This window comes from Ochlerotatus camptorhynchus, unplaced genomic scaffold (assembly GCF_037179485.1).
Source record: "Ochlerotatus camptorhynchus isolate MF236.1 unplaced genomic scaffold, CSIRO-AGI_Acam_v1.1 ptg000130l, whole genome shotgun sequence".
In the NCBI taxonomy this organism is placed as follows: domain Eukaryota; kingdom Metazoa; phylum Arthropoda; class Insecta; order Diptera; family Culicidae; genus Ochlerotatus; species Ochlerotatus camptorhynchus.
The window spans coordinates 4,114,386-4,131,985 of record NW_027040620.1 but is presented as its reverse complement, the minus strand read 5'-3'; the positions used below and the strand labels follow the sequence as shown (position 1 = coordinate 4,131,985).

Genomic DNA, 17,600 nt, shown 5'->3' with positions numbered 1-17,600 from the left:
AATCTTGAATAACTCTACACTGATAAAATTTCAAAGATTGTTTTTATGTGTCCCACACATAAATTTTTGCAATGTGATCAACAAATGATATCTATGTGTTGGACACATACTTAATATGTGTAAACATAAAAGCCATGTGTAACCACACATACTATTAATTTGACTCATAAATGTTATGTGTGCTTCTGGGTGGATTCTATTTATGTATGGTCACATGAAAATCATGTGAAATTTCACATGGAAATTCTTCAATTAAAATGTGTGGAATTTTATTAGTGTAGCATTAACATTATCTACTCCACCCGATTTTCATAATGAAAAACAATTAACTCTAATTTCATCTGTTGTAATTGGGTGAAAACCTTCAAATATACAACTACTATTAACTGGCAGTTTTATTTCGTCATGTTCATCGACCAATTCAATGGATTGATTAATCAATGAAACACGGTCGACAAAATAATCATAAAACTTAGATGCAATTACTTGTTCTGACTTTTCTAATATGTCATTAAGAGTTATGAACCGCGATTTGCAATTACAAAGTTTTAATAAAGGTTTCAAAATTTCCCATAGCTCTTTGCTGTTGTTTTTATGCTGATCAATCTTCCTTTGAACATATTCACAACGAATTTTATTTATCGATTGTGAATACTTATTACGCGCGATTGTGTACCTATTCCAATGATTGTCATTATTCAATCTACAAAACTTGTCCCTTTTCCGTTTAAGACGCAATAGATCCAAATTGTACCAGCTATTCGAGTTTTTCAAAGAAACAAACTTTTGCTAAACTAGTTGATTGGTACACGTTTTCAAACGTTAGTAATAACAGCTCTGGATTCATCTAAATTACCGGCAGCGAATGGAAAATCCACGCTTCTCTCCACAAGATTCGAATCAGCTTACTTCAACAATATCCTCCAGCACTTCAATTTTACAAAATTATCGTTATCGTTAACATGGTATAATACATTAATCACTAAGGTCTCATGATTCATAACTGAACAAATAGAATCAAAATTGGAATAAACATGATCAATTTAAGTTCTACTGTGCCGTTTGCTTTAAATTGAAAAAATCAGCTAAACGCTTCAAATGAATCGAATTATGGTTATCACGCCAATTTATATTAAAATCACCAGCCAACATATTTAATTTATTAGAATCAAGGAATGTCTCGGGCCAGTTCTCTGAAACTTCAACAAAACGCTAGTCACTAGAACTGGGAGAATGATACAAACCACCATAATTACCCATCTTCATGTCACGTACAACTGTAATGCCCAAGAACCAGTTGCCATCCATAACTTCGTTGGTACGAAGGTTGAATTGAACTGATTATTTGACATAAATAGCAACACAACTATGAGTAACTCTTACTCAATTTTGAGTCGTTCTCATTGGCGGTGCGTGCGGAATCTGTTAGTGAAGTCGTATGGCAAAGTGTTACAATCCTTTTATTAAGTTTAAAAAAAAGTACGTTATCCACCCCTACATAGTATTAAAAGGCAATCTGTTGCATACGTAACATTTTAATGGGCCCTAGGAATTCCTTTACGTCCTTCATTTATTGAGCATCACACGTTATTAATATGTTAATAGCGATAAATAATAAGCTTGTATCACTCTGATACATATTTGAATATACACGATAAACGTTGAATCCCGCACAACTTGGACCTGTAAGAGATTTAAAAAAATCTCAAATATCAACGCGTTGTTAATAAAAGTCTCTTATTCACCTTTATGTAAATCCAATCCGAATGATTCAATCCTGTGTGAAAGTGCGAACAAACGTCACAAAACTAAATGAAAATCGCTGCACCCCACACAAGTTCTAATTTTAATGCGTTCAAGATGCATTTTACCGAAAAGGTGCTACGGACTTTTCATCGGCGTGACATAAATTTATTCGGCGGCGTGAAAGATTTTACTGCGGCGGCGCGCCGGCTCAATTTCATCAGCGGCGGCGTGGCGCGGCGGCGTGGCGCGGCGGCGTGGCGCGGCGGCGTGGCGCGGTGGCGTGGCGCGGTGGCGTGGTGCGGTGGCGTGGCGCGGTGGCGTGGCGCGGTGGCGTGGCGCGGTGGCGTGGCGCGGTGGCGTGGCGCGGTGGCGTGGCGCGGTGGCGTGGCGCGGTGGCGTGGCGCGGTGGCGTGGCGCGGTGGCGTGGCGCGGTGGCGTGGCGCGGTGGCGTGGCGCGGTGGCGTGGCGCGGTGGCGTGGCGCGGTGGCGTGGCGCGGTGGCGTGGCGCGGTGGCGTGGCGCGGTGGCGTGGCGCGGTGGCGTGGCGCGGTGGCGTGGCGCGGTGGCGTGGCGCGGTGGCGTGGCGCGGTGGCGTGGCGCGGTGGCGTGGCGCGGTGGCGTGGCGCGGTGGCGTGGCGCGGTGGCGTGGCGCGGTGGCGTGGCGCGGTGGCGTGGCGCGGTGGCGTGGCGCGGTGGCGTGGCGCGGTGGCGTGGCGCGGTGGCGTGGCGCGGTGGCGTGGCGCGGTGGCGTGGCGCGGTGGCGTGGTGCGGTGGCGTGGCGCGGTGGCATGGTGCGGTGGCGTGGCGCGGTGGCGTGGCGCGGTGGCGTGGCGCGGTGGCGTGGTGCGGTGGCGTGGCGCGGTGGCGTGGCGTGGTGGCGTGGCGCGGCTGCGCACAGGTCTAATAAAAAGGGACGCAAGAACTAAAAAATGGTCAGATTTGGAGATTCGAACTTCGACTGATCCCCAATTCGCAGGATTATTGCAGTAAGCCATATTCACCTAGGGTTACCATATCAAATAATCGGAAAGGAGGACTTTTCACTCCAAAATCATAGAAAAAGGAGGACCTATTATATAGTAAAGGAGGACAAGATAAAAAACACATTTTAGGCTCCACAAACTTTATTGTATCACATTTTTATAGTAAAATTACACATTTTAACAAATCACTTGTTTAATCATACTTTTCCGAGCTTCCAATTGCATCAAGCAATTTTCCATTCCTAATCAATTCGCTATAGAAAGCAGAACATGTTACATGTTTCATGTTGTATTTCACTTGCAAGAGTGATTTAATTGAAGTAATATTCAACCTGTTTCGTTCTTTCGTCCACTGTGCGTTCATCAAAGAAAAAACCCTTTCAACGTTTGCGTTATATGCGGGGATACATACTGGCATATTACTTCTAGTTCTGAGAAAGTGCTACGATCAGGACAAGCTTTAAAAAATTTTGTAGATTGCTCATGGAGCATAAGCTCTGTAAAAAAATCTGAACCGATATCAAAACTGTCTAGAAATGAAGTAAGATTGCAAAACTGATCATATAGTTTAACATCTTCAATTTGAATACCGTGCTTGGTGAGATAGTTTATACAGGAATAAGATCATCGTAATGAATGGATTTGTAATTTCTTACAATCATCCAACGGAGCATATTAATTTCTGCAAGTGGTTGAATCCATTTTTCCATATAATTTAAGCAAGCTTTGTAAACCTCTTGAAACTCATTTCCCATTTTCTGCTTCTCTGTTACAGATACCTTCAGTTCATTGAAAAGCTGTTTAATTTTCAATGGAATAAACTTGTCTTTGATGCGGTTGCGCAGTAAACGTAAAATATTTTCAATAATAGAAATAACCTCAAGCACCGAATTTCCCCCTCTTTCGATCGATGCCAAACTTGTTTGGAAAACAGACATTAGAGAGTGCGCGAACCACAAGTAAATTTCAGAGTTTGCATTTTCAAAAAACGATTTAATTAGTTGTGGTGGCTGAGTTTGGGACATAAAGTAGTCTTTGAGAGCTGAATAAAGCTTAAGAATTCTTTCCACTGCGGGAAATAGACTCAACCATCGAGTTTTGCTATGACTCAGCAAAGGTTGGTAATTAAGTTCCACGTAATCACAAAACTCTTTGAGTGCCTGAGTCCTTACCGTGTAAATCGAAAAAAAGTTAAAAATCTTCAATGTTATAGACTCCACATCCACAGTCATAAGATCAATGCCATGATGAAGACTGTTGTGAACTATGTGTGCAGGGCAGCCGACACCAACTAAATTTGGGTTTTGCAAACTTTCCATCAGCAAAGTGAGAACGTTTCGACCAGGATTGATGCCACCAAAATTTACATTTGCGTTATCCCCTGGAAATGCAATGAATTTTTCAGCCAGTCCATGGGTCTTTAAGCACGTGAGTAAATACTCAGCAATTGTATTAGAAGTCTCATTTGGTAGGCTGCTTACATCAATCAATTTAGTTTCGATTCCAAGACTCACCCAATTGTAGAACTGAATGATGACAGGAAATATCTTCTCAGCATTGTGGTTGCTTGCATCTGTAGCGACAGAGATGAAACGAATGTCCTTTAATGTCTCCAAAGTTTTCTGCATAGTGTGGGGTGCGATGACACGGTTCACGATGGCTTCGGTTTTCGTTCGGGCACATTTAAGATTTTCAGCAATTTTTGAATCGTTGAATAGCTGTCGCAGCAGGCCTGCAGTACAATCCATTGACTTGAACGATTGATGGTGCTGAACTGTGTGGAATGCCAAAGTTCCAGCAACTGCATTCGCTTTTTTTACGGCTGATGATGCAACCGGTTCGAAAAAAGAAGTAAATTTTGATGTCGAGGCAGATGCACCAATCATTTGTATGTGTTTATCCGATCGAATATGACGTTCTAATGCCACTGCGCCCTTATTGCCAACGTCGACGTGGCAATCGCAAATTATGCATTTCGCGTCATACTCGCCTCGACCTTTAGAAAAGCATGTGAACTTCTCCTGCAACACGTTGGAAAATTTGCACTTTCGCTTCGTGCTCATCGTACTGAAAAAAAAAAAGAACATCGAAGTGAACACTGAAAGTTGCTTATCTTAAGTAAAACATTATTCTGTGTTTTTTTTTACCTTCGGTGGCTCTTATTTCTATGATAGTATAACAAAACACAAGATGAAGGTGGTCGTGGACAGAAAGTAAAAGCACAACAGGAACTAGAAAATTAAAAATTTCTTCATTATTTGCATACAGCCTTATTCTTTCAACATTTGCTTACATAACATATGAAACGAAATATGCAGTTAACGTACGAAAACATTCACTCCGTGGCTGTATGACGTTTTGACTTTGCTTTGAAGGGACGGAAGAAAAAATCGTCGCTGGTGAATCACACAATCGCATCAATGCTTGATGTACTCTTTACTCATATGGTAGAGGATTTGTCTTATCTCTTCACTCCATCGAAGAGGTGAACATGGTAAGGCTCAATGAGGTACAGAGAGAGGTGAAGCAGATCGTGAAATATTGTTGTATTAGTAAACCAAAAAATCAACGGAAACGCAAGTAGTGACGTCACTAATTGCTTGTATCGTACAGGGGTTTTACTCACACAACTTAACCGATTGCTTCACCTCGGTAATCCAGCTCATTGAGTACGGCTAACGAAAGGTGGTGAATATTGGCAAACGTCAAAAAATGCTCATTGTACCCGTTAGTGAAATGCATTTGATGATGTGGCATGAAACCAGTGTTGTCAATTTAACTTTTAAAATTTTGTTTGAAATAGTGATACAAACAAAGCTTAATCGTAAAAGGAGGACATTTTGAGGTGAAGGGAGGACAAAAAACTAAAGGATGAAAAGGAGCACATGTCCTCCTTTAGGATACCATATGGTAACCCTATATTCACCTGTGGAAGAACGTCTGCAAGCATGCCTTCACATCAACAAGCTTTGCAACGTCAATGATTGTTGAACACAGTATTCACTCCACCGTCAGTATTCATAGTAGCCATGGTTACAATGAATACCATGTTCTGTACTAGCTTGTAAAAAGGAAATTAAATCTAATAAATAGGTCCAGTGGATTTTTCATGTTCATAGTTTTCACGAAGGAAACAATCAATCCTTTGAAAATAAAACCCAAAATATTCATTTAGGATCTGATTAGGGGATTGCAAAGTACAAAAGTGCTAACTTTAACCGTTTTAAACAAAGGAAGCCGAGAATCGAAATACTTCCGAAGATCGATTTTCACGCTGGAAGATCATAGACGGGGTGATATTGGGCCAAAATGTAAAAAAATGTTTATTTCTGTAAATATCATGAATATATAAAAAAAAGATGAATAGAATATATTAGCTGTAGAATTAAGTTTCAAAAACACGTTTTTTAAACCGTCCACAGGTAAACAAAAGTTTAAACACACTTTTATGTGGATCTTGAGCCATAGTTGTGGTCAGAACCACGTGTATTCTTAATAGCTACGTTACATTTACATACTTTAAGATATTTTAATCAAATTTATGTTTTGGTCCAATGTCACCTTGTTTTACATTGGTTCATTTTTTATTTAATTTTTGTAAAATGAGATATCAATTTCAATCAACCATTTCCACTTACAGTACCTCTTAATACCATAGTTTTTGCCGATTATTTGCAATGTGGATTACGATATAGTGTTTTTCAGAAAGATGGCTTGTTCTGGAAATGTAATTAAATACATAAATCCCCAGACTCTACAAGCCATCTCTACTGCATCCACTGATGAGAAACAGCCCACATGCTCCCGAGCAACAGTAGCTAAAGGTCAGCGAGCGTGAAGTTTATTTCCCAGTGTCATAAGTTGTTGCGCTCTCAAAGTTACGACACTTTCATTAACTCAGCCGGCTGACTGATCTTAGTCACGAAGTTTTCCCGTCTTTCATCGAATGCACAGTGCATCCGTAATTTACCGTTGGCCACGTTTCGCGTCCCAGCATCTTCCACTGACGACGAGGATGAGAAACAGTTTAGCCATCCATCTTTCCCGAATTACATAACACCATTCAGCGTCCGTGTGATGCTAGGACTCGCTGCCATGGCTTGGATGGAACCTGCAAAAGCGAAGCACACTCCAGAGTGAGTGTCCGCCAAAACAGCCATCCTCCTGTGCAGCACGTTGTCGTAAAAAGATGAAGCAACATGACAAACGTGACAAACAGCAAGTCTAGTGCGTTAAGAGTGCCACAGGATGGCGAAAAAAGAAAACCAGAAGAATCGTCCAAGCTGCTTTTCCTTGGTTTCTTTATTTTCTTTTTACTCCAAGATCTTCTGCTACTATTCTACATCTGTGGAATATTTATAAGGAACTTAATTTGATACAGGTGTGTCATTTTGGTCCAATATCGAGAGCCACTTTTCTTTGAAGTGATGTTTCTGGTCGTGCTTGCTCAACTTTCTGGCAGGTAGTCAAGGTTCCTGTTTCTTCTTTCCTGTAAGTAAATCATCGCTTGTTAGTTGAAAAAAAAAGCTAGATTTAAACCTCAGAGAGGAGGCATTTTTTTCATACTCATTCATATTGTTCACTTGGAAAAACACAAAAATCTAACTTTGGTGGATATAATACGAGTTTATCTAGGAGTCTAGGACTGTTTTTCCCCTTGGGATATATTTTGTCAAATGTTCCCTGACTCATTAAATTGGGGAATGTATTAGTAAAAACCGCATCTGTAAGGAATAAAACGACATGTAAAGATGATAAAATGTTGTCATCAGAACACTTTTCAAATAATTGTGTAAAAGTATGCTTAGCTAATTTTATGAATTAAATACGTTCTCTCCAATACATTAAACCTAGAAAACTATCTTATGACATTAACACACCGAACACGATGCCTCCGTTGAAATGCGTAATGGAAAATTGACAGTGTTTCAAAAATCATTGCTCAGCAATTTATGGAAAAAAATTAAATCTATTGACACCAAATAAATCCATAAAGTATGCAATTTCAAATGATGCTAGTAGATATGAAATTTGTCAATAAATGGCTGAGCTAGGATTTTTCAAATAATGCATTTTTTCCGTTACACATTAAACCGGAGTTAAATGATCCGTCGTTTTATGAAAATGCTAAATAGGATGGTCCCCATTTAAATTTAACCTTGGCTCATTGGAGTTTCTTTTACTATCGGACAAAATGGGCTTTAATTAATATATAACTATGCTACGAAAAAGTGCTAACCACTGCACAAGGGCCACGGAATTTAATATTTTTAACACCTTCCTCCCACCTCGTAGACTACAGAAGACTTTTCTGAAACTACCTTTCCATCACCTAAAGTCTACGTAGACTTTCAGAATTATCAAATTAAAAAATGTGTGTATTACGCATTTCACACCAAACTGTACAAATAAGCGCGTTTTCACTTATTACAAAATTTGATAAAATTACGAGTTTTCATCTCTAGCGTTCAGAATCATAAGGGCCTAACTACGATGATCGATTCTCTTCATCGATTTTATCTTCGCATTACCATAGTTCAGTGAATTTTCCGAAATTATCACAATACAGTGTAGTGAAAGTTTTATCAGCAGCATCAAACGTATCGAGAAATGTTAATCCAGCCGAGTTATTAACAAAAGAGAAATCAGTTATCGCAGGTAGGACCTTATAATTCCGAAGGCAAGGTACACCAAAATTAGGACTACATAGTATACGTTTCAATGCTTATCTGTTTCTCGGAAATATCTTGAAATGAAAGACGTAAACTGAAACAGCACTGGAAAGAGGATCAGATGCATTTCTCCATATGTTTACTAACATACAATATGCTTTGCATAAAAGCCAATTCCTAGATTACAAAACGTGAAACCCGACCAAAAACCGCAACCGACCCAAGGATCATCCTTTCACATAATAAACTAATTAAGTTCGCTGTCATGTGTCGTTACGTGCGCTTCAAAAAGCATTAATTATTAAAGGGGAAACGCCAGAAGCCAAATCGATAAGCTCATGACCGTGACGATAATTTGCCCTTCCATCTCCTCTCCGGTCGGTCGGTCGGTTGGTCGATCTTGTGCACTCGGCATCATCAGTATCATCTCAGAAGTTGAGTACTCTGCCTGGTCTGGGTGAAGTGACACATTGAAAATGTGGAGCAGCAGCAGAAAAAAAATAAGCGGAACTTACCCTCAGAGCTTCGGTGTTGAGAGGGCTGCGATTCGTTACGGGTCGACGCCAACCAAATGGGGATATATAGATGGCACTGCCGTCAACTCCTGGGGTGGGAAAATTGTGACAGGGAAGTGAGGTGGAAATCGGATTTTGTGAAAAGCTTCAGCTGAACGAAAAAAAAAAACGCCTTCGGAGAGATTTTTTTTTGACACAATATCTCTCCTGATGTGGGTGTAGGTAGTTGTTAAATAAGTAGTGGTAGCGTATCTGTAGCTAGTTTCAAGTGAACGTAGTGCGATGAGTTGCAATCTGGTCACCAGTTTCATGTATGTTTATTTTCTTGTATATTATGTCTTGTATATGATTTTGTCCGGCAGAATGTATCCTCATCCAGAACTCTTCTTGCACTGCTTGTTGGCATCCTTTTGGGGAACATCTGAATGAAATGGTAGGGTGTGTTTGGAATTATAATTTATAGTTTGCTATTTTTGCTCTGATTAAGAGCGCACTGTAGCTATTTGTGAAAGTGATAGTGTCAATTCATGCTGAGAGCTCGATTTATTTTTTATTTATCGTGGTCATATTTTCCCACAATCTGATTTTCGAAAATGAGTCCTTATTGAGATAGCGTGTTGATATATTGTATTTTCACATAGCGTGGGCAGATATTTACTGATGCGTGACGGTGTATGATCTTCTTTAAACTAAGGGAACAGGATTTTTTAGAAATCAATGAAACGCATCTTAGCCTCGTTACTTTCTATGCCTTGTTAATTATTGCAATTATCCAGGGCCCATACAAATTAAAAAAATGTACCGACAATTTCCTACGCAGGGGGGTCAAGAATACAAAAAAAACTGTCCACGTTGTTAATGAACAGCCTCTAATAACTGTGGAAGTGCTTAAAACCACTATGTTTACAACATGCATACACTTCAAAACTAATTTAAATAGGGGAAATGCAGGTAATGTCGGCCTAAGTGTCCCTAACATAAATTCAGAAAACGACTAAATTTTCAATAGAAACCAAAAATATCCATTAGTAACCTCCTAATAACGCGTTCATCTAGATAAAGTTGATCAATATCAGATTTTTAGCGATGGGCCCAATCTTATATCCATATGCCAACATTAGAGACATTTCGCCTATCGCATCAAAGTGAACACATTTCAATCGTGTTGAAAATATATTTTACTTGCCAAAAAGGACAAAATTATCATTAATACAGTGCATTACGCTACTTTTACTACATTTGTTTATTTTTGTGGCCATAAAAATTACATGAGATTTTCGACATGGTTGAAGTAAGATTAAAATTTATTTATTTGTTCTGTGTAAGCTCGTGTATGAGAGTAATCCAGCAGTAAGAAGATCTTTGATAATAATGTGCATTTTGATTTCGTCAGTGTTCATAAAAATTGCAGTGCCATATTAACTCCAGCTGGTTCGTTGCCTTACCAAAATATTGTCATTTAATTTTGGGAGACCAAGTCTCATTCATCGCCATTGAAGAATGTACATAAATGATACTTAAATTAAATCAGTACACAATTTCACCACAGATCCAGTATCTTAGCGTGACGTAAATATATAACAGATTATCCCACTCATTTACAAGCAACAGCTAAGCCACCTTCCTAATTTTGTCAACTTTTCAGCCAACTGCTCCGCCTTCCTGCCGTTGACTCTCATTTTTCCATTTCAGATTGAGAACAATCACGAACAGAAGGGAAAATACGTTGAAGCGTATTAATTTATACCAACATCTCACTTTCTACGAATTCTTTTTTCTAAATTGAAGTGAGAACAGAAGACAAGAATATCAGCAAAAAAAAACACGAAAGGCGCGAAACGAGTGAAAATTTATTGCAGCTGAATTTGCCCGGAATTAGATTCATAGAAAACTATAACCATATTCCATCAGCACATTGCCAAGCTCGGGGTCTATTTGTATGATAACGAGAAGCAAGCTACCAACACCGACCGGCGACGACGATGACTTTGGATCCGTCTCGATGGCACTCCGACCGGCTTTTCCGGTGAGGCATTGAATGTACGTTCGTCTACGTGTGCCACAGGAAAGGTATGCATGGGAAATTCACGTTCCTGCTGCCGCTCCTCATCTTTTATTTATGCAGTCGAATAATTCCTCATTTTCCAGCCCGAAAACTACCACCACCGCCATCGTCTTCACAGCTTCATACCTGCCTTAGTATGTGTGCAAAAAATGAATACCTTTTCGGTAGAGCCATCAGCAATGGAAAATATTTTCATTTCGTGGAAATTGAGAAGAGTACCATTATTCCCGGCCTCCCTTAGCTCAGTCAACAAAATCATACTGGAGGCGGCAGGGTTCGATTTCCGGTCCGGTTTACGAAGTTTTCAGGTAAAAACATGTTTGGCATGCACAGTTGTACATACCAGCTGCTCATTTGTTAATAACTTTTAACTCAGTTGTTGAAATTTATTTTTCTTTAAAGTAATTGATAGATTAGGATCATAGTTTACTATAGACATGCATAGAACTGGTAAATCTTAACATTTGTATCAACATCAATGATTTTTTTCACTTAAAGTCTGAGATGTGCAGCGAGCACTTCTCACTTCATTTTCGCAACGCAGAAACATATACAGTTTATTACTAGAACTAAAATTTACTTTTTGTACGTGTGTCTACCAAGTTTAGCTCTATTCTATCGACTGAAAAAGAACTTTGTTTCATCAACTGTGTGCAAAATTATTATCAAATGAGCAGTTCGTGACCAAAACTGTGTATGCCAAGCATGGTTAAAACATTTCTCGACTTCACTATGCCCAGCAGACTCATACAAAATTTGAAATTTTCGCTCAACAGTTTCAAATCGGGTCCTGATAATGTCTCCGAAAATTTGAACACGTTTGGCAAGAAACTGGCAGAATTTCTTTGAAGTTTTTATGAAAATTACTATGGTAAAAACAAACGTTTTGTTCGTTGTCTTCTAGCCAATTTTCATACTGAACTGTTAAAAAGTGCTTAAGTTATTATGGAAAATTTTCTCAGCTACAACTTTGCCCAAAATTGTTTTTCAGTCAAACGTCAATTTAAATAATAATTAATTGTTTAAGATGTCGATAATCTTATTTCATGATCAAGAATCTGTTTTGTGGGCAACACTGTATTCTGCAGTGTGACAAAGTAGTCATTATTGAGCTCTATTTATGCGTCAGAAACAACAATGTTGCCTGCTGAACAGTTGATTGAGCACAATCGATAGACATCAGTGACTTGAATCATTAAAAACTTTTGATTCTTTCATTTTATCGTCTTCAACAAAGTTGAAACTGAGAAAATTTCCTACTGCTATCATTTTTCAAAGTAAACTGATGTATTTAATTATAAGATAGATATGAGCAAAAAAAAATGTTTTCCCTCAGTAATTTCTTAATAAACTTCAAATGGTTTGTGTCAAGTCAGTTTCTTACTAAATAAGTTTAAATTTTGGAAGTCTTATCAGGGCTCAATTTGATACCGTATGAGCATGTTATGTTATATTATCCTGGTCCGACATTCCTCAGGATTGCACCAGCATCACAATGTTACGCCAATTCACTCGGTTTGTGGCTGTTTGTCTCCAATTTCTTGACCGTCCCACACTTCCAAGATCCTGCTCCACTTGGTTTAACCACCTTGCTCGCTGTGCTCCTCTTCGTCTTGTACCGGCCGGATTCGAGGCAAACACCATTTTTGCGGGATTGTTGTCCGGCATTCTTAAAACGTGTCCCGCCCATCGTACTCGTCCAGCTTTTGCAACTTTCTGGATACAGGGTTCGCCATAGAGTTGTGCCAGCGCATGGTTCATCCTTCGCCTCCATACACCGTTCTCACATACCCCGCCAAAGATGGTCTTAAGCACTCGTCGATCGAAAACACCCAGTGCTTGCAGGTCCTCTTCGAGCATCGTCAACGTCTCGTGCCCGGAGAGAACTACCGATCTTATCAGCGTCTTGTACATGGTACATTTAGTACGGAGGTGAAGTTTACCCGGCCTCAGGGTCTTGTGGAGTCCTTAGTAAGCACGACTTCCGGCAATAATACGCCGACGAATTTCTCTGCTGCAGTTGTTATCCGACGTCACCAATAATCCGAGGTACACACATTCATCCACCACCTCGAACTCATCTCCGTCGATTGTCACGCTTCTGCGTATGCGAGCCCTATCCCGCTCGGTTCCTCCAGCTAACAGATACTTTGTCTTCGACGTATTCACCTTTAACCCAACCTTCTCTGCTTCACGTTTCAGCCTGGTGTGCTACTCCGCCATGGCCTGAAACGTTCTTCCGACAATGTCCACGTGGTCAACGAAGCAGGTGAACTGGTTGGACTTATTGAAGATCGTGCCCGCATGTTAAAGCCCTCACGTTTCATAACACCAGGAGGAAAAACCATCGCCTTGCCAAAGTCCTTTGCGAGTTTCAAACGAGTCCGATACTTCCTCTTCTTCTTCTTCGCATTTCAAGCTTATTGCATATCGCATATTAGCTTATTGCGTGCTCTCAACTTAGTGTTCTAGATGCACTTCCACAGTTATTAATTGAGAGCCTTCGATGCCTGTACCATTTTTGCATTAGTATAAATGTGTGGCAAGTCCAATTATACTTCTATGCCCAGGGAAGTCGAGAAATTTTCCAACCCGAAAAATTCCTAGACCGGACCGGGAAATTGAACCCAGCCACCTCCAGCATGGTCTTGCTTTGTAGCTGCGCCTTTATCGACTGAGCTAAGGGAGGCCCCACAACGAGTCCGATAACGCACCCGATATCTTCACGCAGCACTGTACATCGTAGTCCTGACCAGTATGGTCAGCTTCCCGGGAAAACCGTTCTCGTCCATAAACTTCCATAGCTCTTCACGGTCAATAGTATCATAAGCGGCCTTGAAATCGATGAATAGGTGGTGCGTAGGGACTTTATATTTCACGACACTTTTGGAGGATCTGCCGCAACGTAAATATTTGGTCCATTGTCGATCGCCCGTCTACAAAACCGGCTTGATAACTTCCCACAAATCTGCTTGCTAGCGGCGATAAACGGCGAAAGATGATCTGGGAAAGCACTTTGTAGGCCGCGTTAAGAATAGTGATCGCTCGATAGTTCTCACATTCTAGTTTGTCACCTTTTTTATATACTGGGCATATTATAGTACGTTCAGACTACAGAGTTATAACATGTTATAGCGCTATCTTGATGGTGGTTTCTGTGTTACAATTATTTGACAACCGTTATAACATGTTATAACTGCTCAGTCTGGCCAGCGCTTTAGCCTTGTTCAGACTACAGAGTTATAACATGTTATAGGGCTATCTTGATGGTGGTTTCTGTGTTGCAATTAGTTGATAATCGTTATAACATGTTATAACTCTCCAGTCTGGATAACGTTTTACTCCCTCTTTCCACTCCTCCGGTAGCTGTTTTGTATCCCAGATCCTGACTATCAGTCAGTGCAGACAAGTGGCCAACTTCTCCGGGCCCATTTTGATAAGTTCCACTCCGATGCCATCTTTCCCAGCAGCTTTGTTGTTCTTAAGCTGTCGGATAGCATCCTTAACTTCACCTATCGTGGGATCTGGCATGTCCCCCTCATCCGCTGTACCGACGAAGCCATTCCGTTTGCCGCCTTGGTCCTCCGCCTCTGCGCCGTTCAGATGTTCATCGTAGTGCTGCTTCCACCGTCCGTTAAGATACCCCCTTCCTTATCCCGACACATTTCGCGGCACAAAGCCTTTGCGGGATGCGTTGAGTTTCTTGTAGAACTTGCGTGCTTCTTGAGAACGATACAGCTGCTCCATTTCTTCACATTCCAGCTCTTCCAAACAGCGTTTCTTATCCTGGAAAAGATGGATTTGCTGTCTTCACATTATGACGGGTTCCTTGCTGCATCGCCACCCGCGCTACGTTCTTCTCGTCCAAAACCGTCTGACACTCTTCGTCGAACCAATCGCAGCAGCGCTGTTAATGGCTGCTTTCACGTTGAAGAAGCCCTCAAGAAGGGCTTCGGTGAGCTCTCCCTCATCCGGCAACGCTGCGTCGAGGCATTGCACGTACTCAGTTGCGACTTCGGGCAGCTTCAGTCACTCCAGATTGTACCGTGGCGGGCGTCGGTACCGAATGTTGTTGGCAACGGAAAGTTTTTGGCGCACCTTGACCATTAGAAGGTAGTGGTCCGAATCGATATTTGCACCGTGATAAGTCCTGACGTCGATAATGTCCGAGAAGTGCCTTCCGTCGATCAAGACGTGGTCGATTTGCGATTCTGTCTGCTGCGGTGATCTCCAGGTGTACCGATATGGGAGGCTATGCTGGAAGTAGGTACTACGTATGGCCATGTTCTTAGAGGCGGCGAAATCGATAAGTCTAAGGCCGTTGACGTTCGTTGGCTGGTGAGCGCTGAACTTTCCTATAACCGGCCTGAATTCCTCCTCTTGGCCGACCTGAGCGTTAAGATCTCCGATGACGATTTTGACGTCATGGCTTGGGCAACTCTCGTATTCCCGTTCCAGCTGCGCGTAAAAAGTGTCTTTATCGTCATCTTCACTTGCTAAGTGAGGGCTGTGCACGTTAATTATGCTGACATTGAAGAAATGGCCTTTGATCCTCAACTTGCACATTCTGCTATCGATTGGCCACCACCCAATCACGCTCTTCTGCATTTCACCCATGACGATGGAAGCTGTACCCAGCTCATGTATATTGTCACAGCTCTGGTAGATGATATAACCATCCATATACGTATGTACCGACGATTCCTTCCAGCAAACCTCCTGCAGCGCTACGATGTTGAACTTGCGGACCCTCAATAAATCGGAAAGAATGCGGGTACTTCCCAAGAAATTGAGAGACTTGCAGTTCCATGTTCCGAGTTTCCAATCGTTACTCCGTTTTCGTTGCTTGGGTCTATGCCGATTGTTCCGGTCCGTATTTACATTGCTTGCATCCTGTACTTTTGTTTTTTACGGCTGGCTTGTAGGGCCTGCACCAGCCCCCATTGTCTCGGCGGGGGACTATCGTGCACAACACTGTTTAGAGTCCCACGCTGACACCAGGACGCTGATCAGCCGCTCCTAACATGGAGAACAGACGTCGTTTTGAGCCGCACCTCCATAGTGAACAGAAGACTGCACTCTCCGGAGAGAGGAGTAAGGAGTAAGGAGTCCCCCCCCTTCCCCCCGAGTTACCCGATCTCCCTATGGTTACTTGTACCCCAGCCGACACCGCGGGGAGGTAGGGATAGGAGTTACTGGACAAGAGGCTAAGGACCGCTAATGGGGTCTATTTTATACCTGCAGATACGCGTAGTATCAATGGTACGCATTGTCCAGCCGTATGAGCACTGGGATTGAAATTTCAAAACTTGCATCAGACTAACGCCCAGGGTTTGTGATTGTACTTGCCATACAATAATTAATATTAATGCTTAAATGGTGTCTGGCTCAGAAATATGTAAATTAACAACTGTGAAAGTGCTGTAAGAACACTTTGTTGAGAGTGGGCATAAAGTCCCAGTAAGGACGTAATAAATTAAAAAAAGATGAATCATTATTTCCATTACCGGTAGGGCATGAAATAGTACCTAGTGTAAGTTGCGTTGTGATTTATTTTTCAATGAATAATCGACAGGCATTGGTTGCATAACCAATAGTTGTGGAAAGGTTAATTAGCAGGTATGGCATAGCATTGAGATGCACTATACTTTTAGAATCTTTTGCCGACCACTGTAATGTTTTATCGATCTGTCAATAGCTAATCGAATAACAGAAATCCGGAATATTAAATTATTATGTTGGAGTTTCACAACAAATTCAAATCACTCTGAAACGTGAGTTTCGCATATCTTAATGTGGTTTAGAGGGTATTGAAAATATGTTTGAGTAAAACACTCTTTAAAATTTTACTGAAGCTCAGCTGTCAAAAAAGTCAAAAAAGAAATTTCCAATGCTGGTAAGCTCTAACTGGTACAGCATGGGTCCGACTTTGGCAACCCATCTCCAGTGTTTGAAATTTGCTTGTGCTCTGAACTTTAAAATCGTTGAATTTTATTTAATAGCTTTTTTATGTTTTCCATATAATTGTGGAGCTATGAAAGTGATTAGATAATCATGTTTGCAATTTTTATATTTTGTGGAAAGCCTAAAAGTGAACAAAAGTGTGTTGCTGAAATCAGAGTAATCTTATGTCGTTTTCGTTTTTGCGGTGCTACACCGCCGAATACCGAAAATAAAAATCAGGGTGTAGCTATCGGTTGCACCTTTGTTTACAAGCAAATGCTGATGAGCTGTCAAAGACTCGCGCTTATTGATGCTTACACTATACCTGTATAGTGTAGCAAAAAAGAAAACGACATTAGAATAAAATCTCAATCACACATCTCGGGGTTATTCCAAGTTCGAGCTAACCGCCATAAGGGACTATGCATAAATGACGTTAAATTCTAGGAGCGAGGAAGGGGTTCAACTAAATTTGTGACAACGTGTGACAAGGAGGGAGGGAGGATATTTGCATATAATTGAGTTTCGCATATTTTAAACAACAAATACATAATATGCTAGTATATTTTAATTTCTTATAAAAGTTAATGTCCACAAATTCAAAACACACTGTACATCAAACCTAATTCGGATTTAAAGCTCTAAAATTTTAGAAAATTTCCTGTTTTACGAGGACA

At 40.9% G+C, this 17,600-nt stretch overlaps 2 protein-coding genes across 2 annotated transcripts in view; both read left to right on the top strand.

Annotated features, from left to right (window-relative positions):
- The window catches only part of LOC135700241 (acetylcholine receptor subunit alpha-like), a 513,136-nt gene that overhangs the window by 288,531 nt on the left and 207,005 nt on the right, over positions 1–17,600 (top strand). The window lies entirely within an intron of this gene.
- LOC135700185 (uncharacterized) lies at positions 1,861–2,649 on the top strand. Its single transcript, XM_065220603.1, has one exon. The coding sequence runs from the start codon at positions 1,861–1,863 to the stop codon at positions 2,647–2,649; it is 789 nt and encodes a 262-aa protein (XP_065076675.1).

Coding starts and splice junctions, on each gene's coding strand:
- LOC135700185 (XM_065220603.1), top strand. CDS start 1,861: ATGCATTTTACCGAAAAGGTGCTACGGACTTTTCATCGGCGTGACATA.